This window comes from Cyanistes caeruleus, chromosome 16, assembly GCF_971803275.1.
Source record: "Cyanistes caeruleus chromosome 16, bCyaCae1.hap1.1, whole genome shotgun sequence".
Lineage (NCBI taxonomy): Eukaryota > Metazoa > Chordata > Aves > Passeriformes > Paridae > Cyanistes > Cyanistes caeruleus.
This window is the reverse complement of record NC_141716.1, coordinates 120,168-147,775: the sequence shown is the minus strand read 5'-3', so window position 1 is coordinate 147,775 and position 27,608 is coordinate 120,168. Positions and strand designations below refer to the sequence as shown.

At 36.0% G+C, this 27,608-nt stretch overlaps 1 protein-coding gene across 43 annotated transcripts in view; it reads right to left on the bottom strand.

Annotated features, from left to right (window-relative positions):
- NCOA3 (nuclear receptor coactivator 3) overlaps positions 1 to 27,608 on the bottom strand; it is a 58,867-nt gene that overhangs the window by 12,696 nt on the left and 18,563 nt on the right. For 7 of the 43 annotated variants that reach the window (XM_023940119.2, XM_086852475.1, XM_086852448.1 and 4 more), the window contains 12 exons: positions 18,257 to 18,343; positions 12,696 to 12,803; positions 10,773 to 10,933; positions 9,164 to 9,264; positions 8,000 to 8,174; positions 7,271 to 7,459; positions 6,959 to 7,060; positions 5,972 to 6,112; positions 4,681 to 4,828; positions 3,426 to 3,814; positions 2,293 to 3,170; positions 567 to 702 (listed from right to left, as the gene is read on the bottom strand). In XM_023940119.2, the coding sequence (XP_023795887.1) occupies positions 567 to 702; positions 2,293 to 3,170; positions 3,426 to 3,814; positions 4,681 to 4,828; positions 5,972 to 6,112; positions 6,959 to 7,060; positions 7,271 to 7,459; positions 8,000 to 8,174; positions 9,164 to 9,264; positions 10,773 to 10,933; positions 12,696 to 12,784 (2,509 nt within the window). In that variant the 5' untranslated portion in view covers positions 12,785 to 12,803; positions 18,257 to 18,343. Of the gene's footprint in view, positions 1 to 566; positions 703 to 2,292; positions 3,171 to 3,425; positions 3,815 to 4,680; positions 4,829 to 5,971; positions 6,113 to 6,958; positions 7,061 to 7,270; positions 7,460 to 7,999; positions 8,175 to 9,163; positions 9,265 to 10,772; positions 10,934 to 12,695; positions 12,804 to 15,146; positions 15,281 to 17,191; positions 17,357 to 18,044; positions 18,185 to 18,256; positions 18,344 to 27,608 lie in introns of those variants that run through there. The other 36 variants (XM_086852468.1, XM_086852477.1, XM_086852452.1 and 33 more) reach the window with 11 other exon arrangements.

Sequence of the window (27,608 nt, the reverse complement as noted above, 5' to 3'; positions counted from 1 at the left end):
TTGCCCTATATAATCAAAGAGATGACCAATGCCATGAAAGAAAGCATCAATTGCCATGATGCTGGTCTATTAGCTAGGTAATCCTCCCCTCCTCCTCAGCCTCCTACTAAGGAAGGGCATTCCTTCTGATGTTAAGGAGGATTAATGATTACAATTTACTGGCCACAAGATGTTTTCATATAGAATAAGAAAGAAATTAAAAGCTTGTCACCAATCCCATGTTATATCCCTAGTCATCAGTAAAGGATAAAAATTTTCAATTTTAATTTACAATGCACAGAACATCTTTCCTGATGACTTGTCTCTGAGAAATCTGTATTAGACAAAGCCAGAATAAACCATAAAGCAAGGAACTGAATGTTATTCATTGTGTATATAGTAGGTGAGTGCTGTCAAGGCAGCTAATAGTGTATATAATAGCCTATGAAAGCATAACTAGCCATTTTGCATTACATTTGTCCTCGGAGATGAAAATATTCTCTAAGGGTTTGAGGATGCATTATGTTTACATTAGGTAAGAAGAAAACTCTAACTGTAAAACCCAGGTGGTAGATTTAATTCCTTACCCAACAGGGCATTTCCTTGAAGTAATGCTTGCTTTGTTCCAGGATTATTACCATTTGCAGACATAGCACTACTGTAAAACTCTGAACTAGTAAGATCACCTAGAATTGCATCCAAATTATCCAAGTCTCCATTCGCCTGAAAATGATGGAGGAAAACACCAAGGTTATTTACTCTCATCGGGCTACGCTTCAATTTTTACTTAGCTCCTCACTAATCTTAAAATTTATGACTGGGAGACAAATGTTTTAAAACACTGACACTATCTTGAGCTATCTCGTTTGTAACTTCCAAAGAACTTCAGATATCGTTTAGATACATTTCTTTTAGAGTATTTTGCTTGGGTAATTTTGAGAATTAGCAAAAAACACACATAACTAAAATGAAAAGCACTTCTGAATATAAACATTTCAATCATCACAAGTTACAAAGATAAAAACAACAATGTGAACAACATCAAGAATGTCTACCATTCAGTCTACCATATACAAAAAGCTACTAGTGAACGCTACAAGACACGAAAATTATGCACAGATTTTTCTGGTGAGTTGGAGCCCTAACTTCCTTTAAAAATTTGTCTTTAAATCAGATGCAGTTTCAACATAAAAATAATTAATATATAGTAGACCCATATCTTCACAAAATAAGTTTCTCTGAATATCTTAATTACATCTCAGGAGCAAGTACTGAAATTACATGTTGTGTACTGTTACGGAGTTGTTAGTGATTTTTCTCAAAGTTGTATTCAAAGAATGTTGTAAGGTGTTTCATTTATAGTCAGCCAGTAGTTAATATAAAAATAGTAGGAATTTTTTTGTTGTTGTTGTCTTTTGGTTTTGTTTTTTAATTTACCCAATTTGGGTAAATTCCCAGAATTGGGAAATTCAAGGTCTAAGAAATTTATATATCTCCAGTAAACTCTGCCATACTGACCAGTACTACATTCAGAGTTCCAAATCTTGGACTTAAAAACAAAAATGTTATATACAGATTATTATGTTAAGAACATCTGTTCCTAACAAGTGTGCCGCTGGCTTCAGAACAGTTGCTCTATGGTGGTAGTTTTCTGTATCATGACATTTCTTAGAATTCCAACTCTAGAATTTATTTATTTGTATTTATTTATACAAATTATATTTACATTTATACATTTTAGTATGTATTTATTTGAATGCTGAAAATATATATATATTTGGAAGAACATATTCCCTCATATAAGGAAAGAAAAAGAGTGCTAAAACCAATGAATGCACTAAACCATACCATGCCTATTTCAAGTATTGCACATTTTTGTGTACATTTTATAATTTCAAAACAAAATGATGTTTTACCTTTTGCTCTTGTATTGCCAACTAATTACTACTGCCAACTAATTACAGAGGTAGTTATGGCCCTGTTTCCTCTTAAGCCATAAAACCAAACATGTGCTAAGATCTAATTTTAAGGAATAATTTGTAAATATTACCTTAATTGTACCATAACTAATAACATTAGTCCAGGACTTCAGGACATCAGATTTGTAGAAAAAAAAGAATCTGTAGTTCTTTTTGTTTGTGCATTTTCATTCACAATTAAACCTGAATTTATTGTTTCTCATCATTTGCACAGAACGTTTTTAGAAATGTTTATATGTATACATAGGCATACTGTAGTGTTTTGTATTTAGTCATTCACTTCAATAATAAAATATTGGTTAGCTCACTGCCATAATTTTAAATTATACTGTACCTCCTCTGCTGGCTCCATTTTTATTTTCATCTCTTTTTCTTGACTTGAAGTAGGATTTGTAGAACTTGTGCATTGCCCCATCTTATTATCCACACCCTCTACTTTAGGCTTCAACTCTTTGGAAAGTGGCTCCTTAATATCATCTTTATCTAGCAGATATCTTAGTAAAGCATTGTTTTCTTTCTTCTTTGGGCTCAGTTGATCTTGTTTGACAGTGCCTTCTCCACAGGAGGCTGTGTTACTAGCATCATGATATGTGTCTTTACCAGTAGCTTCAGCTGTGATCTTGGCCACCTCTGCTGGAGAATTACCATTCTGCAACAATTTATGTAAAATTCTGTGCTTCTCTTGCAGGAGCGACCCATGCATGTTTGAGGAGGAAGATACCCCACCAGATGTTGATGAGGAAACTCCTGAAGGACTTGTAACGCTATTAGAAGATTCTTTACAATTTGAGTCTAAAGGTGAGTTTGATGCTCTAGAATGTCTTTCATCTGAGGAGCATGTGAGCAGCTGAAGGAGTTTTTTATGCCCTCTGCTCTCAGATGGTCCTCTCTGACTTTCAGATGCCTCCAGATTTCCCTCTTTACTATCTTTTTCACTAAGGAGATCCCTGCTGTTTGACTGACAGATGGAACTTTCCACTTGGTTTTGTTCACAATACAAACCAGAAGGGCTTTTGGAGTCCTGGGTACTTGTTTTACTTTGCTGAGTTATGCTAATGTTTGAGCAATTATCCAATTTTGGAATCGGTGAAGAGAGTGTTGACAAAAGGGAATTTCCAACACCCTCACTAATGGCTTGCAGAGCACTAAGTGAGCTGCTAGAGAAAGTGCTGTTGCTAGTGTTGCTGGCAGATCCCATTGGTGAGTGCATACCTGCATCATGTGACAGAGATCAAACTTATTAGATTACAGTACTGCCTGTATCTATTCTTCCTTTAGATTATGTATGACTGCCACATTGAGTTAATAATTTTAAAATACATTTTTACCATGAAGTCAGGTATACTACATTTAAATAACACATACAGGGTCATATAGAACAGTTAAAATGGATGAAGATGGAATTCAGATAATAGTTCAGAAAACACAGCTTGAAAAAAAAAATAACTTAGAGCAAAAATAAAATACCTGTAACAGGAGAATACTGGTGTGAACTCATTTTTGGACTCCCTCGATTCCTAGGAGATGCCATTAGAGTCTGTTGGTTGGAAGTTAAGCCAGGACTACCATGTGGTGGGCTACTTATGTTTAACCCAAAACTGTTACTCTGATAAGCAGAGGACTGCATTCCAGGTCCAGAGTTCACTGGCCCCATATTCCCAGGGCCTCCATATCGAGTGCTGGTGAGCTGACCCACTGCATTGGGATCTCCCATCCCATAGTTCTTGTTCTGCGTTGGTATGGCTTGACCAGGTGACATGTTTGTAAGACCATTAACAGAATTTGTGCTTCCAGTTACAGGTGTTCTGATGTTTTGCCCAAGAGAATTAGGATTTGGCCGATATCCATTTTGTTCTCTGTAAATTCAGCATCATCCCCAGCAACCAAAAGAAAACAAATTAAAATCTTATTTGGATTAAATAATTGCCCAAATATTTTTTTCCTAAAGAGAGCAGTGAGAATTCAAGCTTCCACAAAAACAGAACTAGGCCATGATATTCATTTATTCACTATAGAAATGCTTGATCCTTTGGGGGCTTTGAGTTATAAGCACATACAGTATCACTGCCTCAAAAAGCTTTAATCAACGGTCAGATTATTAATCAGATTTATCAATTTAAAGATCCTCCTTCTTTTACCCTCCTGCTGAGTCAATGCCTGACACCATTCTACTGTGCACATTAACAATGACCCTGAACAAGCTCAGTTACTAATTTTTCAGCATCTGGAGGCACTCTAATGCCAGAAGGAGACAGATACCCTCCAAAGTGACATTTCAATTACTCTTGCAAAGAACAAAAACAGGTCATAGGAAATACTGCTTAAGGTACATTTCAGTTATGGATTACGCATCTGAGAGGGTTTTGTTGTCTTTTTAATTGGTCTGCAAAAGCATGTGACTGAGCATTTCTATTTTCAGTATTTCACCAATGTTATCACAAAAGACTAATAAAAACATAGCACAGGCTTTGTGCAGGTATGGAGAAAAAAATTCTCTTTTGACTGTGACTATTGTGTCTTTCTGCCACATAGTGAAAATTGGACTTTGCTAGGTTTACACATTTATTTGTATGCTATGCAGCTCTGCGTCCCAAATTACTCCCCATTGGAGTTTTAATCAGGTAAAAATGTTTTAGTGTGCTATTTTCCTCAGGTTATCTTCAAGGTCAGATGTATTTTTAAGAGCTGTGACACTTAAATTATAAACAGATACTAATTTCACCTTTGAAGGAAGTGGGTAGAGACAAATCCATGGCGGTCATTATTCACAGGATTTCGAAACAGTTTACTCTTTGTTTGTGCAGTCACTATTGTACCATCCGCTAAAGAAAACCGATACAATGGGGTTTCAGCATGACCTTGTGTATAAGCTGTAAAGGAAATATACAAATATAGTTAATATTTAAAATCCCAAGAATTATTAATATGAATTATAAGATATTTTTGACACAATACCCTTAATTTACTGAAGACTGAAAAAAACCCCCAAAACCATAAAACTTTAAAAATGAATGAATGAATAAATAAATAAGACTCAAGACAGATACAGAGAAAAAGGAAGCATTCCACAATTTCTGCTCTATCAATAGAGGGAAGATAAAACAAACAAGATTATTTTGACACTGCAATATTTTGTGCTCACCAGACACAACTGGCAAAGTTCTACATTTGTTAACAGACTTCTGAGGCTAGATTATGGATTCCATGGCTCTCGCTCGGGAAAGCATTTTTAAGTTTGCTTCAATCAAAAAATTGTGGAAACTACTGGTTTTAATTTGGGCTTCAAATCTCTTGTTAATGTAGGATTAATTTGATCAATTATGTTGAAGAACTATCAATGGAATGGAAAATCCGTTTTCTGACAGTATGAGTTTCTCTTTATTTAATATCTCCTCTGCTTGAATTACTTTGTAAATCCTCCAAAAAGACTAGAGTTTGGAATAATTAGAAAACATCATCTTTCTTACTGAAGACTGTGGCTGTACTTCACTTATCCATCAAGGTTATCTAATTAGCATTACAAAATATGTGGCACTGGAAAACTGAAAATATTTTGAGCCCTGTGTCTTGAGAACAAGAAAAAGGCATCAAGATGACTATTAACACTTTCAGAGAGTGGTTCTTTAACAAAGGAAAAAGTGAATTAAAATAACATCAAACTAACATTAACCAAAAATAACGAGCTAATGGTAATTAAAAATGACATATCATCACAGAAATATAACTGTCTCTGTCATTGATGTATCCATCTGTGGAAAAACAGCTTCCTTGAGGACCCCAGATCAGTTATTTTCCATGCTCATTTCCTAAACAAGCGCATGGGAAAAACAAAACAACTTCCAGAAGAATTCCTCATTCTCAAGAGGTCATCCTCTTGAGGTCATCCATAGTAATTAACAAAACCCATGAAAAAAAAAAGGAACACAGGCAGAATTTAGCATTTTTGTTTTTCAGAAAAAAATGCAGCCCCTAGGAGAAGCAATATGATCCAAATACTGTAAACTGATTTTTACCTTCATGATAGTGGCGTTTATTTGACCATGACTGCCCATCATTGTGGCATAAAAATCTCTGAATACACCGACGAATTATATCTTCAAAGCCAGGTCTCATGGAAGATCGTAGTGAGTTTGTATCAATGTTGACAAGTTTGCCTTAACAGGAAAGAAAATACACAAGTTAAACTCTTTATGTCTATGACAATTCTTTTTGTATAAATGTGTATTTCATAAGGCTCCAATACAACCCTTTTAATCACCAAGTTCTGAGCATGCATAAATTATATTTATGAATTATCTGACATATGAGAATATGATGCTTCTTGTTAAGGTATCACTATTCAAAGGGATTTATATAACTGAGTAAGAGGAAGTTAATCACCCATGGGTCAATGCCAGAGCTTTAGAAAACAGTAACTTTAGTCTCTAGTTACAGGCACCTAAGGGATGCACACAGAGGAAAATTTTAAAAAATACTGAGCAACTACATCAAATGAACACCATAAACACAAACCGCCATCTGAAAAAGTCCCATTTAGATTATACAGCTCTTTTAATTTAAACAGCATAAACTACTTTAAGCATTAGCTCATGTATTGTATAAAAATACAAACATTCTAAAGGACTTTCATTCGCTTCAGTTATGACCCAAAATATTTCTTCCGCATAAAGGAAAGCAGAACAATAACCATTTGAAATGCTAGTTAAAACACAAGTAATGATTTTTACCAACCTACTGAACAGTTAAGAAACATAAGAGATATATACATAAGACATATAAAACATAAACAGATGAGATATAAACATAGAGATGAAAATGCCTCCCACGGGTTTTATTACACCTCACTACCAACAATGGCATATTGTAAAAAGCAGTTGTGAATTCTCAGTATGAATTCTGTTAGTCACTACAGGTACACAATACATACTCCATTTATTTAAAACAAGAGCACATGGACAAAGAAGACTCCTTCATACCTTCTTCCTGGGTATACTTCCTACCTGAAAGATCATGTCTTGTAATAAAGCTCTCTGGATTCACTGGAAATATCCTTTCTGCAGTTGTGATACGACGTGCCACACAAATCATGCAGGACTGCAAATCTGTATTTAAAAAAGAATGTTTCTTCTTTCTTAATCCCCCGTTTTACTGTATTGAAGAATCTAATAAAATAGCTGAAGCATCTTTTGTTGTTACAATGGAAACACAGACAGTAAGGATTAAAGTTGCCGAGTTCTTGAAAATGGCTTGCAAAACAACGAAGAGCTTTTCATAGAAATTTCTATGCATGACAATTCCACAAAAATTCCTACCTTCCCCCTCTTCCATCATAGCTCTTGGCTGCGATAAAGCGAAGCATTGCATAGTTTCATATCTTTGACGTATATCCTGGCAGCCACCTCCATCTTCCAAGAAATCATGAGAGCTTTTCACCATCATCCGGCAATTGAATGTATGGCTCTTCTGTCTAGGTGTTTCATTAGTCCAAGCAACTCCATTCACTTAAAAGAACACAGTAAGAATTCATACAGATTTTCAGTTACAATCAACTCATAGCTGATTCTTCTTCATTTAGATATCCTGTTCCTAGATTACAGATATTAAAGACTATTTTAAGATGCCTTCTCAATATACCATCACTATAGCTTGGTATGAAATAGGAGTATTAAACACCAAGGAAAAAACACTCTCTGTTTTGCACTTGAAGGAGTGTTGAAAAGTCATGCACGTATTTTAAAAACAAGCAGTTCCCTCAGCTAGCCTTGTGGTATTAGGGAAGGTGCTCCTTTAGTGTCACTCTTTTAAAGTCACAGGTAAACAAATTGCAAAGGCTAAAGTAAAGTGTGAATTTCCAGCATACTTATTTTTGATGGCATGCTATTGTAAAAACACAGTAATACTTATCAAGATAGAGATATTTTTGTAGTAAAATATCCTTTATATAAGTAATCTGTTTTGAAAGGTTATCCTTTACAAGGTATTTTTTCTTCTCTGATTGCTTTCAAGTAGTCTAGTAAGTGTAGTGAATCAACTTTTACTACCTGAAGATTTAGGTAAGTTTTTAAGAAAGTCCTTCCGGTCCTCTTCATGCAGGATACCATAGACACTTGTATTAACCAAATCTTCTTGCTTATACTGCAGATACTGTGCAACATTTTCTGATACAAATACTATGTTCCCATCTCGATTTACAACAAAGAGGAAGCCATCCAGTGCCTAAATATTAATGTGACAACATATCATATAAGACATACTGACTAATTTTGAACATAATATAGTTCAAAAACTGTGTGGGTGATAAATGTCAATTTACGATATATTCACTGATTTTCAAGGACAGAGATGAAGTTTTAAATTCTTCTTTGATGAAAAGTGTGTCCGGTAGGGAATTACTTAAATAATAATAAATAATAATAATTAATATGTCCATGTGATATTCCATTCAGCTTTCACATTGATAACCAGCCTTCTTGTTTCATTCTTGATTCATATGAACAGTAGATCATGAATTTATAACATTAATTCAATAGTTAGCAAATTGAAATAAGAAGATCAGTAGAAACAAGTAGTAAATCATGAATACGAAGGCATTTCCACTATCAAGTGATGAGACAGGAGAATCTAGCCAAATACTGTATGTTCTTAATTGAAAGAGAAATTCAGTATCGATGTTAAAAAACTAAGCTTCAAAAACGCTTTAATGAACTTGTAAATATCAGACTGGCTTTCTAGGCATAAAGAAAGGCTATATGCTATGTACCTTCGTTTACTATTATTATTGGGTTATTTTACTTTATGGCAACATTCATTTAAAATGCTTCATAATTTAGTAACACAAATGGAAACATACGTAACAAAGCTCTCCTTGCAAAAATTCCTCCATTTAATGTCTATCCCCTACAAGAAATAAAATATTCCTTGTACAAATAAGCACTGTTTCGGTAGAAATTTGCTAATGACTGCTGGAGTAAATAAAGCATATGAATACTAAGAAAAGTCGAAGGCTATTCTATTTCCTTCTACAGAGAATTTCAGCAAAATTAAGAAAGCACGATAGATTTTATTCCTGACCCTTTCAATCATACTTCTGAATGGTTCTTGCATGCTATTTTATTACTACAGGATTGCATATTTAATTGTAATGTTTTCACCTGCGTTAAGTATTTGGTTCCATAGGGATTTACCAGGGCATAGTTTGTACTTGCCTGTAATAAAAGAGGTCCCAGTGAATCCTTGTCAATAACTCCTTGACCCGTGGATGATACGTCAGCTTTCTGAACGTCATCATCATTAGAAACTGCTTTTCCTGAAAGCCAAAAGATACGTTTCCATAAAGCAACTTTTCATGTGAAGGCCACATTTTAATATTACAAGCCTGATCCTAGGAAGCGTGTGAAATAAAGGCAAAAAGAAGCACAAATGAGAGAGGAGGGCTCATACACTGTTGGTCACTAAGACCACAGAAGAAAAAATGTCATGGCTACATAATGCCAAAGTCTTTGCTCACATAAACTGAACCGTCTGTTGAAGCTGACATGATAAACTTGCTTTGTGAACATTTCTTGTTGTTTTTCAGACACTGTCAGACGGATACCTGCTGAGTCTTGCAATAGCCATTAAACACACTCATTATATATATCTCTTTCTTGTGGTTTTTATTTTGATCTCATTATCATTGGTCACAATCTTCAGATGCCATCACCACTGTTCCACAAAAAGGCTTTGATTCATGTTAACAGCTGTATGTTGGTATGTGTATATATGTGTGTGTATACATATAATAAAACCATATCCTAAGAATCAAAATACCCTAAGTTAATTGATTGCAGGGGAAGGTGGAATGGGAATCCATGCCATGTGGCAGAATTACAGAAAAAAACATCATGAACTTTATTTTGTGGTACTTGCTGGCTGGTTAAGCAGACCACAAGAGGAGTACAACATCCCAACTCTACAATGAAATATTAGAATACACTAGGTGACACTACAAAAAACCTTAAATACAGAAGACGGTTTTTAAAAATCATTTTTGCATGTCTTCATAAGATGTGTAATTTACTGCAACAGGTCAGATATACACCACAATACACCACAGCATATTCTATTTTTTTAATGCTTTACTGCCCAAATGACACACGAAGACTTGGGAGGCTAGCCATTGGGAGGTGGAGATGGGAGTGGGGTGGTGTTTAAAAAAAGAAACTGTATAAACCCCTCACTCTATATTTCAAAACACGGGTTCTGCATGTTGGTTAAAAAAAAAGTATTATATCACTTAGGTTTACTCTACCTAGCTGACAGAAATTACCAAGTTATGATGCATTGCTTCTTTCTCCTTTGTTGAGCTGGCTATATTCTGAGTACACTCAATCACACTAAAAAAGCAATTTAAAAAAATCCATAAAAATCACTACCGTTGATTGAAGGCTTGCCTATAAGAAAAGGATATGTTTCCTTGAAGTGAAAGGCAACAGCATGTATGCATACCCATGAGTATTTGGTATAGTGTACTAGCAGATGGTAGAGTAGCATCTCCTTTTTTTCACCTTGTCTGTGGTACAAAACTGGAAAGAAAGGCTATACAAAGTTTTGAAATGATGATTCCAAATAAAAAGTGATGATAAATACTTGTTTACCTTTAAGCAGAAAATTACTTAGGGCACATTTATGGTCTGAATCAAGTCAAAGTCTAAAGACCTGGTCAGTTACATGCTATTGTGAAAACCACTATTCAATTTCCTGAGTAACTATTGCTTCAAAAAAAGAATCACAATGAAATTAAACTATTAATTTTGACTTAGAAGGGAAACGTACCTTGCTCTTTTATTTGTCGAATCTGTCTCACGGTTTCTTTTAAAATAGCACATTTGTCTGGTTTGACATTGAAATTGTCAATGTCACTCAGATTAGCAGATATCAGCTCAGCCAGTTCTTCAATATATTTGCTTTCCTGCTCACGTCGACGCTTCTCACCACTGCAGACCAGACCAGGAATCAAAAACATTGTTTTTTATACCTACATACCATCCTATACAAAACCTGTGCTCACTCTGTGAACAATAATGTACTTCACTTAATATCCAGCCATTACACCTAGGCAGTAGTTATTCTTCCAGAAAACATGAATCTGAAGGGCAAATGTGTATGTTTTGTTACACTGCTATTTGGTTTGGGCCTCCTGTTTGGTTTGCATCTTTTTTAAGAATTTGAAGTATAAATTTATATCAAGAGGATAGAAGAAAGCTATTAATAAAAAAATCCTCCTGCTTTTACTCTATTACTCTACTGTCAGATTTAATGAAAACAGCAACTGATTTTGTTATAAAATTGTAGCACTCATAGTAAAAGTGTATTTTAGAAGTTGCTTTACAGTTGCTAAAAATTTACTAGACAAGTGAAACTGAATTTTAACATTCTATTAACTCCCTTCAGTTTCACTGTAAAGAGATGACTATAGAAGGTGATACCTCATAAATTTTTAGGCGTAAGGATCTAAACGCCATCTCAACATGCAAGAAAAGCAGAATCCCAGACAACCTAATGTTGTTGGGTAAAATGTCTCTTTGAAATTCTTTTTCCTACCCAGGTTAATATGCTGAATAAAGAGACCCTCTACAGTCTTAATCAACAGGGAGTAATGCCATCCACAGCACGGCAAGAATAAGAAAAGAAGGACTCAGGGCAGGGGAAAGAATGGATACATCAAGGTAATTGAAGGAGAATAATCAGTCTTTGAGAAGTGGAGGAGTTAGGAAAGTATGCACAGACTAACACTGGAGCAAACTAATATGTGACAAAGCAGGAGCTTGAAAGATAAAGCTAGGGAAGGGAGACAATCTGAAAAAGAACTCCTGAATGGAGAGAGACAGTGTAGAAAGGGAAAGAGAATGGAACAGAGGACACTCTTAAAAAGACACTGGGGTACAGTGGAAGCATTTAAAGGTCTCATACACAGTCTGTTGAACAATGAAGGCAATTGGCATGGGGAACTGGGGATCTATATATAAAAGGGACAAATATATATATAAAAGGTACACGTAATGCCTGATGACGAACTTAATAAAAGTTAATACTCTATGGGAAGAAGAACATGAAAGGATAAAAGAGAACATGTGGTGGAGAGCAATGAAGCTTGTGGGGAACAGAAAATTGAGTCCCTCAAACTCACAGTATCTGAGAGAGCTGGGTGAAGGACAGGAAGATAACATAGATTGCCAAAATTTAAGATGAACTTGAAAGAAATGGAACTACAATCAAACCAGCAAAAAGCTCAATCTCTTGCAGTACTCTTTGCTAAATGTGCCTGAAATGAGGCCCATCAAATCGATTACCAGATATGAGATGATGCCTTTAAAATTTCGGTGAAGCAAAAGGTTTTTCTTCTTTTGCCTTGCAATCACAACTTTGAAAGGGATTCGTTACCTAATGGAAGGTATATTCCTGCCCATGACAGGAACTGGAACTAAATGACCTGTAAGGTCCATTCCAACTCAGTCCATTCTATGGTATGTCCATTGTATTAAAATTTCCACAGAAGTCTAATTACAAAGCACAGTTCATCAACTTTGGCATATATACACCTAATAGTAAAGTTACCTATCTTCACAACAGAAGCTGGCCTAGAGAGTTTTCCAACTAGACAAATTCCTTAGTTAAAATTTACTCTAAATTGCAATGCAAATTTGGAAAGTATTTTTAAAATCTTATTAAAACCAGGAAAATTCTGTATACACCTACCTTGCACCTGGTGTATCGGAAGTCAATGGCTTGCGCTTCCTTGACTCATTAGTCAAACTATCTAAGGAGTTTTCTCCTAATTCACTCATCTTGACCAAGCATCAGCAACTAAAAGCAATGAAATAATAATTGTGAATGAAAAGCTCAAAATACTAATTTAAAATACAGAGAACTTATCCAGATAAGTAATTTGTTTTTATCAGATTTACAAGAGAATTTTCTTAATGCAAATCTATAAACCTTTTGCTACTAAAAAATATTATTTGCTTACCTTCCTTTAAAATCTACCCTGTATTTAGCCAAAACATAGGTTATTAATGCTTTCTATCCCTGTAGGCAAAAGTAAAGGTTAAAAAAGCATTTAATTTTTTTTGGAGATATTTAAAAACTGCACCATTGAACTGCTCCAATATATATATATAGCTCCAATTCATCTGAAAAAAGAGATTCTCAGTATTTAAACACATATCTAAATAACCTGAAAGGAAATCAATAAATTAATCTTATACCAAAACACAGTTCCAGAAACAAATAATTTTCATCCTTAGGAGTAAACCAGGGTGCTTACAGGAATTTCATACCCATCTCTGCATAAAGTCAACAGATTACTATCACCTTTACAGGTTACTATAATTTTCACATCTCTTGCTAAACCTTCTAAAATCAATACAGTTTTCTAAAACGTTGAGGCCAAGGCAAGCAAAGACTTCAACCGTCTTTCATTTCTATTGCTTCCACAGCAAAGATTGGGCCCTAATCCGATAAAATACCAGGTGATTTTGTTGAAGTCTAGTTAGGTTAAACAAACCTGGCGGATTAGATATATATAACGTTCCTCTGCCCTCACTCCCAAGAGAAAAAAGGAGCACAGACACAGACGAGAGAAGAACACCGTGTCAGGTCCTGCTATGCTAGAATCAACAACACACTGAGGGAGGAAAAAAATGTAATGGATCTATGCTATTTATGTAGTTGGACTACTTTAGAACATAACTAGAACTATAAAATGATCTAAAACAGATCTAGGCAGTTAGAAATTTGGTACTATTTTATCCTTTTTACAGAAATTTCCAAATTACATGTAAATTTAATTTACTGCATTCTAGTTCAGACTGCAGTCTTCACCCTATACAGCAGTGGCAATAAATGGTGCTAAATACTTAGTTAATAGACCTAGACTTGTCAGAGAGAACCTTTTTGCATAAAATAACCCAGGCACTAAGAAATCGTTCACATAATAAGTTCTTTGACTCCGCAAGCAAATACTACCATTATGACACTTGTTAAAAGAAGCTGGCCTAGGATGACCAAATTCCTAGGAGTCAATGATCACACGTCACAAGGACAAGGAACTGATAGAACTAAATGAAGTTTATGTTAGGTTATCTTCTATCAGAGGCTGGTGGCCAACTGACTCAAGCAGCTATGCTGAACAGAATATGAGCACCCTGTTGAACAAGAAGTTAGTTAAACACAAGTCAACAGTGTATCCTTGCAGCAAAGACAACCAACCCCTCGATAGGGCACCCAATCAACTAACTGCTTCCAGGACAAGATACCTAAGAAAGAAAAAAGGAGTGCGCCTAGTACTTTAGAGGTTACTAATGTTGACTGACCAACTGCCTGCATTTTTGCTTATTAGCTTCTTGTAGGGGGAAAAAAATCTGCTTTAGTTTTTTCTAAAGTCTAAACTGAAAGGACAAACAAGAGCAGATTTGCACAAAGCACACGGAGGTTTTTAATTCTACGTGTGGAGAATTCAAAAGAACATTCTTCTTATATCAGTACTAAATTTTGAAAGCTAGACAGGACAAAGGACTAGAATGTGTAAAAAGCCCAGAAATAAAATGGCATCTTTTTAAAGTACAAATTCTCTTTGCACCTAAGAAAATGTTACAATGCTTAACACAAAATGGTATCATAGCCAGTACTCATGCCAATTGATATGCATTACAAAAGGAAGGATAACACGTTTTCAAAACGGCATCAGAACTAAACTCAGCAAACATATTCTTCCATTTGAAATAAAAAATTACAGAAGATGTCTAACTCTGTAGTATAGGCATGAACAGTATAGATAAGAACTTGGTCTTATATATAAGTATTTGATAAAGAAACAGAATGTATAAGACAAACCCAATAGAGAGATGGAAGAGCAAGTCTGAAGACCTTTATCCAGGGCAAAGACCTCCCAAATACATACATAGTGGCCTATTTTATGTGAAGCTCAAGAAAAAATACACTGTTAGGCCACTAGATGACAGTACAGAACCAGACAACTGCAGGGGTCATACTTCAACTACGCAGCTGAATGAAAAACTACTCATCTGAACAAGTAAGCAGCTGGAAAACAGAGATTATAAAAACAGCTTATGATCATGCAAAAAGCAGTTGATTATTTGAAGCTGATATTCAGCATTACGTACGACTCAAGGTCTTAGGTCTACAGACCTCACCACTGAGGCTGCATCTTCAGTCATGCTGGGGGTGACACATGTGCACACTTCCAGTTACTCCAGGAATTACAGTTCCTCCCTGGAACTACATTTACAGGCTGAGTATAGACAGAGCTGAAGGTTTAAGAGCTAACGTGGAAAGAGAAAGGAAGAGCTTAAAATGCAAGTCTTAAGGCTAGCTCAGGAAGGGTGTGGACAAAGCAAGTATGTCTGAAGCCAAGAGTAAATTCTGCTTAAGAGAAGAAAGCATTTGAAATACATTAAGCAGTTGAAAATTCGAGCTAGAACATTTCAATCTAACATAACTTTGAAGGTTACATGGTTGTATTAAATGATTTAGAATAAAAATGACATTTTTGGTTTAACATCTACTTGTACTGTATATAATAGATGTAAATAACTTCACAATGTAATTAAATAGAAAACCAAAATGTACTATACTACATTTTTTCTCAGAAACATGATAAATATAGGAGCTTAGACAAGGAAGGAAAAATCAGTAATTTGCACAGGCTGTTTCCCTACTCTTACACGCAAGTAGCTGGTGGTACTTCACTCAGCCCTGAAGCTGCAGAGTTGCTGCACGCGTATTTTCCTTTCCCTAAGAATATCATTACAAGCTGCGCAGGCAGGTCATGCCTAGAATGACTCTAACTGTTTAGCTAAGGAAATTACAGAAGCTGCTTCCCAATACAGATGGATTTACAGAACAAATTGTTAACGGTCAAACTAATTTTCCAGCTACAGGAAGTGTTTGCAAAAGAAGCTACTATGCAGTGAGTTAATAATGAAAGAAATCACCAGTTTTAAAAGTATCAGGTGCTATATTTTTTCATGGAAGATGAACCCGTAATTTCTAATAGGCTAAAAGTTTTTCCAAAAGGAAGGCTATTTTGGGGGTTTTGGGGAGTTTTCCTGTAGTTAATTATTTCAAAAGACAGCTCTGAAACAGAGGTTTAAAAAGTTGAAACTTTTATACATTTTTACTACTAAAAGAAAAAGGAAATAAATTAACACAGGCATCATTGTAAACTTACTTTCTGAGCTAAGAAGCAACAACATTATTTCTGGCTTATGAACCACTAATGCTGCCTACAAAGACTTCTCTGCTAGTTATGCACCACACATTATTACATACCTAAAAGAAGCATTTCTTAAAGAAAAGAATTAGAGTGAAATTCTGTTATTTGCATGATTAAAATAAATCTGAAAGCTAGCTTAATTTGACCGAATAGCTCAGTTACTACATAAAACTGGGCAAATACAGGAAATTCTAGTAAATTTCAGATCAGTATAAATTACCCAAAACAAAGTCTTCAAAGCAAACTTTCAGAGGTACTGTTCAATTCCATTGATTGTAGGAATAATGAACCACTATATCCTGATGCTCCTAGCCCCATCAAGTGGAGTGGAACCAAAGGCAGCAATATTTGGAGCAAAGTTTTTCCAAACTTTCATGATTATTTGCAACATCTTTTCAGGTATAATCTGAAGTTTTCCAACATTCTTCTCAATGCAAGAAAACAAAAAACTAAGGTCTTCTTGCTCAGCAGTATTGTACTGATTATTAAGGTGCTCATGCCTATACCCTTTGCAATGTACCATATGCTTTTCGTATGTCAGGTCTATTCACTTCTCAGTGAAAAGCGTAAATGAGTTGTTGCAGAGGTACTGGGTTTTGTAGATGGCAGGTAAGTTTCAGTAATTACTAATCCATCCATTGCAACAATGTATCTACAGCCCTCCAAACAAAACCATAGAACTCAAAAAAATCATGAGCATTTATGAGTAGCAGTGTCCAACCTGCCAGGGTTTCAGTATTTTGACAGGGCAAAATCCATTGTCTTCTAAAATTCCACCCTGGAGTAACAAGAAAACAATGCACATACCAACAATACAGTATGTTTGCAATGGAGAAAGTTCCTCAGGCCATTTCCTACTGAGCATTCAAGCCAAAAGGATGTTGAAATTACTAAGCACAGTAAGAAGAAAGTTCTCAGTTTGATATAACTATTTCTTCCCTGGTCTTACTCAACTCACCCCCACAGAATTTGGAAAGCTACTAACTTCATATCCCTTAGATTGCTTCCTGTTAGTCTTTCAATGCACTCTTTTCCTTGTCCAGATCAAGTGTGCCCCTGTCCTCAGCAGCTGGTAGATGGAAGACCTCTTCACCAAACAGCACGTGGGAAGTAAGGTTTTGTCCTAGCAGGGGCCCAAAAATACAAACAATTACATGCTTCAGATTTAGTTTTTGTATCTGTTTTGCTGAAACAGAAACCCTCCAAAATGCACAGCTATACAATACTAATTTAAAACATATCCAAAATACTTTCTTAAATCATGTTTTTTGCATGAAAACATTTTTAATACTTTGCTGGTCCCATGAAACCACCAAATTTTTCCTATATTAAGCATGTGTACTAGCAGTATCTTGCATCCTTGGAAGCTCTTTTGTCTGAGCTGATTTCTTGTTTGAAGAATTGACTAAGCCGAGCTTAGAATTACTCATTAATCCAGTTACAAAGAATTAAATCTAAAAAGTTCATTTCAATGAATCATGAGGATGCCCTGGATTATTTTAAGATTGTATATAATGTTAAAATAGTAAATATAATCCTCCCTCCTAAAAATCAAGATATAAATCACACATTTCTGCAAGATGCAGATTGCAATATTTAAATTTTGATAAAAAATAAAACTAGAAGATGTTCCATTCTGCAACTCTGTATACTTAGTGGAAATTTGTTATTTCAACTTTGTATCTCCCTCAAATACATGTAAAAACATATCAAAGGTTTCCAGTGAAACTTCTGATTCAAAATATTCTTGATATTATACAAATTCTTTTGCTCTAAGACCGACCACAGAAACAACTGATGTTTCCACTTACATAGACAGGGATCCACAAGATTATAAGCAGCAATTTCACTTTCTGGCAGTGGTGCAGTAGGGTTTTTGGTGTAAGTTGGGGTTTTTTCTTCTTTCTTCCCTCTCCTCCTTTTCCTTTTTTAAGTACATGTTTTTCATATACTAAACTGTAGCTTTAAAAGTGTTCAGGTATATATAGTCCAAATGTGAGATCAGTTACTAGTCTTTACTTACTAGTTACTTACTAGTCCTTAGCAAACATTCAAGCAGTGCATATTTTTCAGAGGACCTTCAGAATCAGAAGTCATTTTAAGTCACATCCTGAAAAACAAAAAAAATATATAATAGGTATTTTCAAGTAACTGTCATCTCTGCTATATAGTTGAACAGTTGACCATTCAACTCTGTTGCCCCTACTCTAAACCCACATGCTCCTCTTCCAAATACAGAGGTATTAGCCAACTGCTTAACATCTTAAATAAAAAAAATCTTTTATTTTAACACTGTGGTCTGTTCTGCTTCACATTAATTAGTTTTGGTTATTAGGATGCTTATATCAAAGCACAGACATGCACTACGTGCTTGGCATTTGGGGCTTTGCAGTCAGCTTCCCCATCAGATCTCACAATGTCAGTCCAACCTTCAACACATGAGCATACAATTTCCTGTCTAAAGCCTACTCAACCAAAACCCAAGAGTGCTCAAACGAAAACATCATTCAGCATGTTTTGATCTCAATGAGCTCACCATGCTGACCTTTAACTGATTTCCCCACGCTCAGGATGATTATACAAAGATAATCAATTCACGTCATGTAGAAACTTAGCACCCAACACAGCCTAGCTACCAAATCTAAGTTTACATATGGCAGGTTTTTTGATCCAACTTTTAAAACACATAAAGAAACATCATTACATTACACTCTGGATGAGATGGCTAAGTGACAAGTCATATTGTTACCTGTGTCACAGACAACAACAATATGACAGACACCTAAAGACAGAACACACTACACAGTGTTTGGGTTAAAAATACACCTATATATAATGTGCCAGATATGGTAAACACAGTGGTTACTTTTTAAAAGAAGACATAAAAATGGCAGCATTTGCAACCTTCCTTAAATGTTTCAGAGATAAACAATGTGCCTATTTAAAAAAAGAACCCGAATACAATACACTTTAAATTAAATGCATAAGATCAACATATTTTTAAACCTCTGAGGGAGGGGCAAATGCAGCAGATAAAAAATACCACTGAACCTTTACTACAGCTTTGTGAATCTGAAAGTGCAATGTAACAAACTACTGAAACAGACACTCATGCACACTGAGTAAATAAAGAGGTTTTGATGTACTGTAACTAGTTTTTACTAAAAAGTCTTTCATTACCTTTTAAGATGAAAGCACCTATACTTATATGACGAAGCAAACAGGAAATTATATTAGTTGTATTGTATGTACCACTGTGCTAATCCTGCACTTCCCCCATCAGTACAGTAACTAATAAAATACTATTCTAAAACATAGGCATTTGATCATTCTCACCTCTTTCTCCCTCCCACATTCTTCTCACAGACAAAAAGGTGATTTGATAGGTAATAAATGACCCAGAGACTTCACTGAAGCAGCACTTTCAGTTAAAAAAAAAAAAAAAGTGCCATCTATAATGCCAGTGAAGCACAGTTTGTTGCAACATGTTAAATATTCCTAATTTCACACACATTCATTTTATAGTGCACATTCCATCTTAGGGAGACTGATTTTTCAGACCCTATCGGTTCGTCTCCCGCTCCTCTGATAAATAATGTGTGATATCTATTTTTGGAATGTCATTACTTGTTAATTTGCTTCCTACGCATCCCAGTTTGCCAGTCAGAACAACAGATAAAGGACCATGTTAACAGCAAACAAAATGTAAGACAGAGAAAAGTGGGGCCCCAGTGAACCCACTGTTATAAAAATGACTATTTTTTATCATTATGCCTTCACCACACACTGCCAAACACTTGTAAGAATTTGTCACTTGTCAGTTTCCAAACAAAGCACTGTGCTGAAGTGGCCACTGCATCTCATCAGAGCTCCAAAGATGTGTGAGCTGCATTCTAGCCTCAGAACAACTGCTGTCCTCAGAGCTCAGCCGTGAACAGGTACTACCTTATCGGGCTAGATACGCTTGTTCAGGATATAGCTTTTGCAAGGAAAAGCCAACTGGGCATGATGCAGCCATGCTACTTATTTGAATGATCCTGGCAGTGAGAATTGATATGCTCAAACACAGCAGGCCAAGAAAATATTGAAGGGGGTTTTCAATCTTGACTAATTTCCAAGCCACTCTGCTGGAGGAGGTAATTTGGGCTTTCAATACAGCTGATGGCTTCAGTCAAGCGGTTGTAGAATATATTTAGAGTGTTTTTAACATAGGTAAGTCCCTGAAGACTGGTATCCAAAAAGAGGTGGTAAACAGTTATTCTAAAAAAAAACAACTTAAAATTTACTGAATATATACATATATGGAAACATAAAAATCTCTAGCTCAACTACCAGAAAGAAAGAAACAGGATGTGATGTCTGGGTTTCCACAATGGGACTTCCAACAACGTAACCAGTAGGAAACAACAGAACACCACTATTATATTCTGTAAAAATATGCTCATAATAATTTCAGCCCCTCTTCCTAAATACTGAAAGGCAGTTCCAAGAAATGTAGTGTGCCGCACTACCGAACCTCTAGTACTGGACAGAAGCACTCATCACCCTCTGAAAAAAAAAGTGCCAGAAACTGAGTGGCATGCAGTCATGAATTCGAAGCCAGCTGAAATACACAATCCTTTCAAGGGCACGGGTATTTGAAGGAACAGAATTCAACACAACTAACAGTAACAAGAAGCACCTTAACTAATCTAGCTAAATGTGTCAGCATCCTATAAAACAACTAGAAATTATGCTGCATGGACAGATTTTTTACTTTTTGAGTGCTGGGAAATAAAGTAAAAAAACATAAAAGGATGTTGGTACAAGACATGTAGTGCAAAATACAGAACAGTTTCCTGTTTCTGTAAATGCTTGTTTTTTCTATACATAAATAACCTATCTCAAGACCATGAAAAAAGTAAATCTGCTTGCTTCCAGAAAGATAATTTTTAATGAATGGAAGACCACTGCCACTGCTTGCTCAACTAAACCATTTGTGTATCTGTGCAACTAATATGTTCTCTGAGCAAATACAAATTGTCTACCGTGACACCTCAATGTACGGAATCAAGAGGTGAAACACATACGGTGTTCCCCGTACTTCAAGGAAATCTACATCTATGTCAAGATCTAAAATCTAAATTCACTGTCTCAATACCATGTTTCCTGTCTTCTGACAGACGGGAAACATGGTATCAAGGGTAGCTGGTCTCAAAATAGAGCAGGAATGTCTATGTTCATATTGAAATTAAAATACATAAAATTAAAAGTATTTTTTTTTCAAATTAGTTATCCCTAATACTCCTAGTTGTTTTAACAGCACAGGTGAATACACCTGCCTTTAATCTTCAGGATAGCATAAATATAGCTTTAAAATTATATTACACAGTTACATTTCACACTAAAACTGCACTCCCCTTCGGTGATATTTTTAAGTCAACCATCTTCTGCCATATTTTGCCATAGATTTCCAGTATATACAAATACTGGCAGCTAAATCTTTCACTAGTAGAATAGAATCTCACTCAACTAGAATAATTTAAAAATTACTTGTGACCTAAATCTCATTTTGTATAGCCTATGCCAATTTGCCTGAGAAAGGAATCAAAGGAGGAACGGTCATTAGATTTTCACGTGAGAGAAGAACCCAGAAGAGTGTACACATCTGTGACATCTCAACATGAATAGAGACAATAGGAGCCTTATACAGCTATATGGAGCGTGTGGGGAAGGAAGGCTTGCAAACCTATTTTTTTTTCTGTAACATGAAGATGTGAATAATTTTGTAAAATGCAGTTAGAAAGCCATGTGGAATAACTAAATCAGTCTGTTTCTTGCTGGATTTCTTAGCTGAATTCAATTTTTAGATTAATCAGGCAGCAGTCGTGTAACACACACACAGAAACAAGAAAAGGAAACATAAGTAAAGACTTTCCCTCATCAAACAGACATATACACAGCGTGAGACATATATTCTGAAGTTTCTAGCACATTACAAAGTTGTATTTATTTCTTCATTACATCACATCATTTGTAGCACCAGTTCAAACTATTAAAACCAGTATCTCATCAAACAGTTTTAACACGGAAAGGAAAAGTAAAAGGAAGGCAGCAAATTAATCAGTTACTGCTTGTGCACACGAAGAAATTGTGAAAGATGGTGTAATTGTCCTATGAGGTTAGTTGTGTTTAACAGAACAACATGCAGCTTAGAAACAGTGTGGAATATCAATTTACACATCTCAAGACATTATGTGAGGACATCCCCATCCCTCAAGACAGAAAAGTGATTACAGCAGCCCTCTTATGACTGTATTGCAATAACAACAGAGAGAGAGAGAGAAAGAGAGAGAGAGAGAGAGAGAGATGATGCTGCCTCTCAAGTTTTCAAGAATTCTGGATAATAGCTGTTATACCTACATAGCTTTTGGAGCAGAGAACATCAAAAAATTACCTACATGGCTCTATGAGAAAGTTAAAGGGGATGCCATAGGGAAAAGGTTAGCATCTAAAAAGTGGAAAGCTTGTTTACATGGGAAGAACTGAAAATTAACTGAAACAGGAAGTACAGGAGTAAAAAAACCAGAAGACTGCACCTTGCACTGAACTACAGCTGATTATAAAAAGGTGTTTAAGTAGCACATCAGAAACGGGAAACCAGCTAGGGAGACAGTGGACAAAGGCATAAGCTAGGCACTCAAGAGAGAATAAAGTCATACCTCTGAAAATTTCTTCATGTTGGCCTTGACCTTTGTCAATCCAAAATAACACAGAAAATGCATTGAATCCATTCTGCCTCTTAGGAGTGTTTGAGATTAACTAAGGTTTAAAACCCTGCTGGTTCCTAACAGGAACAAAGAAATCTCATCTTGAACCTTGACTTTTTAACAAACTGGTTTAGCAAACTCTTAATTCCAGACTGGCTTCAGACACTAATTTATCTTTCATCTTTGGCAATTTAGATATTAGTTGAAGAAGACAGAAAATTATTTCCTAATATAAAAAAAAAAAAAAGAAAATTATTTCTTATGTCATCTGAAGTATCTTCCATGTTGAAAGGTTTAGTATGAACGCTAGTAAATGTTAGTATGATGTTTTTATTAAGCATATTAGTAAGGAGAAAAAAATGTATCTTTCACCATTGATCAGCAATTAAAATTATGATAATCACAATCATATTCATCCATTCTAGTTTTATATCACCTTCAGTCTTGAGTTACTTGGCAGCCAACATTTGTGATCAACACAGCACAACACCAAGTTACTGAAGTAACAGGAAACTCTAAGTCTAAAAATAGACCAGCAAACTATGCAGACTGACAGAAAATCTGAAAAACATGAAAATAATAATTTCTTCCAGACATTTTTCTCTTCAAGATGATTATTAGACAAGAATAATTACATGCAGAGTTTCTAACATTCCAAAACAATCACATAACTTTTTTTGACACCTAAAACAAGGAAGACAAGTTTTTTTTTATTATTATTTGGCCAATGAACATGAACTGTTTAACCATGAAGCCAAAATGGCTCCCAGAAAAATTGGTCATCCCTGGAAAGAAAATGTATCTTCTCTCTGACATGCATTTCCATTTACCTAAAGAGAAGCTTTAGCATTTACTCTACTAAGGAACTGCATTTTTAATAGATTCAATTTTATGATTTCTTGAAAATGTATACTTCCAAGAGCGTATCATACATTTATGTACTGTACTGAAAGTCTGAAGTCCACTAAAACATTTAATAGGTAAAAAGTATTTTTACTTTTAAACATTACTCTTACTTTTTTACATTATAGTGCCAGTTTATAAAATGTTTATATTGTGAGTAAATTTGATAAATGAAAATCATTGTGAGTTTATTCTCATCTTAGCAGGAGTTAACATCTCTAGAACAAAACGCTCAAAGCTGTAAGACATGCTGAACGTGTGTATAAACGTTAAGCTGTGAAAGCTGCTTAAAAATGCAAGATAGAATAAAGTTCATGGGAACATTTGTGTACGTGCAGAGCTTTGAAAGCTGCTTAAAAATGTAAGAATGAGTAAAGTTCATGTTAGCCTTGAGAAATATCAGCTGTCAGGCATTGCCAACCAATACATACTATGTTTTCCACAAAACAGAGCGCAGTAAAATGTAGTTTTTATTTTACTGGCTGAATATAATGCATTATACAAGGCAACGTCTACCCAAGGTCTAAAGTTTACTGTTTCCAAATTTGAACTTCCAAGGTAGGACATTGTTACACAAACATCATGACACTGAAATTAATGGAAGTATTTCTAAAAATCTCTCATCAAGTTACATATAAAACTGTAATATACACTTTCTACCAGAACGGATACAGTCAACTTCAAACCAAGTCAAATGCAACCTGAAAGATAAAAAATGCTCTTCAAAAAAGCATTTAAAATCCAGAAACCCAAGCCATTGTTGCTCCAGAAGACCAAGAGTTCACTCATCACTGAAAAGCTGCAACACGGATGTGCACAGGACAGTTTTGAGACAAACCTATTGTGGAAGAAGCTCAGGAAAAGCCACTTATTGCATCTCATGATGAACCATTGCACTGCAGGTAGTTTCACCACCAACTGAAATGGATATAAAAGCAGAAAAGACAGATACAACGGTAATGTTTTTAAAACCAAACAAAAGTCTGAGGTCCAACTGCTACACGTCTACTCTTTTTCAGCATCATTTATGCCAGCATGACAGTAAAAAGCTGATCTAGGGGGAACTGCCAAGCCTTAATAAACCAGCAGAAGTCTGAAGCATGCAATAGTAGTCCCGATGAGCTTTAGAATTTCCTCTAAATCCATCCTTTCCATCCTTTTGCTTAGAAGAAAGTGGATAGAAAATTGCTTTCTAGATAGAAAACTGCTTACTCTAGATAGAGAAAAAATAGATGAAAACACCATGGCATGAACTTCTCTTCAAATTTCTCATTCACCGTGTGGAAATCGTGGTGGGGAGAAAATTCTAATAGGGCAGCTCCAAAACACCTGGCAAGACTCCATTGTGGAATATGGGGAGATGAAACCTACGTCAAGATCTACTCTGAATAAACACACAGAATAAAGCAGGATGGAATGCCAACATATATTCTCAGATTGTGACTGCTCATTTAATACTTTGTGGTTACAAAATGTCTTCACAGTATCCATGATACTCTTCTTTCCAGCCAGCTTCAATACAGGAAATGGTAACACCAGTGATACTTCATTATCAGCAGTTAGCTATCAATAATGGCCTTCAAAAACACCCCCACCCCCGCCAGTGGGGTCCTTTGAAATTATAGGATTTACAAGACCAACGAAATTTGTCCTTCTGTAGCTTCAATATCTGTGTTACTTTCTTTGCCGGTTTCCCACCACCCTACTGCTGGCATGTGCAGCAACAATTTTAGAGTTAATGGATTTTTCTCACTAAAAGGCACGTACACACAACGTTATCACAATGCAACAATGCAACTGTTCAAGAGAAGCATAAAACACATTAAATTATGCTTCAAAAATAGAGTTCAGAAGTGATTCCTCATTTCTGACAGTTGTTACTCATTCTCCTTTAGAAGAGCATTTATTCCATGTTACTGTGATAGGCAACATGATGTGCAGCTTCATTGCAGCTCCACTGTGAAGGCAGGTGAACTGCCATGAAACAGACAATGAGAAGCAGACAGGACCTATACAAGCACAGGGAGGACAGAACAAAGAATCACAGGGTGTGGGGAAAAAGAAACTATATAATAGCTGCTAGTTGGAATAAACAGGGAGGCCACAAGCAATCACTGTAAGCGCATGTTTCTTTTGCAGGTGCAAGGAGAATTGCACACATGAGGGTGCAGAGGATCTGCTTTTAATCATTTAATACTCATTGTTCCCTCTGTGTTGCTGGCAATACTTCTGGAGACTTCCCCAATTCCCAGAAAAAGCTGTATCAAGAACAGCAGCACTACAAGAACAGCCCACACCGAACCGCCGCAATTCTGTCCTACTGTATTAACACTTCTTAACCACTAAAATGCTTACAGAACTGAATTTTTAAGGAGTCCAAATCACAGCAGTTGTGGGTTCCTTCCCAGCTCAATCTCTAATTAGGAAAATGAACACACTATAGAAACATGATTAAACTGTTTAATCGAAGAACAAGAGAGGAGAGAAAAAATGTGAAAACAACAGACTGAAGTATTCTTGCATCAGGTTTCTTTGTCAAGAAGAGTTCTGAATGTTATCTCTAGGTAAGGTGCTGAGTGACTCCTTGATTAAGTGGCACTTAACATTCAGTAAATTTGATGTCCCAGCAAGAGCAGGCCACAAGATACCTGTGCCGACGAGTTAGTGAGGGAGAAAATGCAGTAAAGTAATCAAGTCAGCAATTCTTTTGTCAGTGAAAAGACACACATTTATTCATACTTCATCGGAAAGGTAACGCTGCTGTAATTTGTCTGGTTTGGCAAAGCTACACAGGGAAAGTGAATTTTCTCGGCCACAGGTATTTCGGGTTTGTGATAAAACTGCATAGTATGAAAACGATACACACCTTAACTAGGTCCAGAATTTGCTGGAGTCACACACCCTAAGTAAAAATTTCTAATATTGGCTTCTCTGAGCCTCCAGCACCTCGTAATTTGGCAGTGAAGTTCAGCTGACACTAGTTGTCTCTCAGACTGAGGTGTTGGGGGTTTTCTTGTTTAAGGAAGATGCAGAATAGAAAAGTAGTTAAGTTAGGTAAGTATGTACTTAATCCAGGGACGTATGAACTAAGTAGTAATACTGAGACATTTCAGCGTCGGAATTCAGTAAGGAGACACCACTTCAATCTTTTAAAAAACTCAACATGTTTATTAAGCAACCGAGCTCGCTGAAACCAGCGTACCGGGTGACTCATCCTCCCTTCCCCACTTTCTAATTAGCCCTGATCGTCAGCATCAATTTGCAGGTTGCTTTTAGTTGGATTTTTTTTTTCTTCAACCATACAGAAACATGTTGTAAACCCCCAAAAAATGGACTCCTACTTGTTTAGCGATGGGACTTTTAGAAGATAGGTGGTACTAGCCGATAAGGCAAATTCCGGCTTTGCCGTTAGCGGCACGGAAGCAAACTACTCTCGCTTGTTCTTGTCCTCCCCCTCCCTCAGGGAAGCTGCATGCAGCACAGCACGATCACAGAGAAAAAATACAGGAAAAGGGGAGGGGTGGGGAGAAAGAAGCCCTCTGCTCTTGGCAAGGGGAAGGCGTTCCACAAGAGCTGCTACAAGGTCAAAAGTTTACCGTGGTTTCAATTTCACCTTTTTGCAACCAATAAGCGTGCGACTGCTCCAGACAGAACCGCGGGCGGCAGCGGCCCTTAACTCCTTGCGGCCCGGCCCGCCCTCGCCAGGGAGCGGGCAGTAAGGGA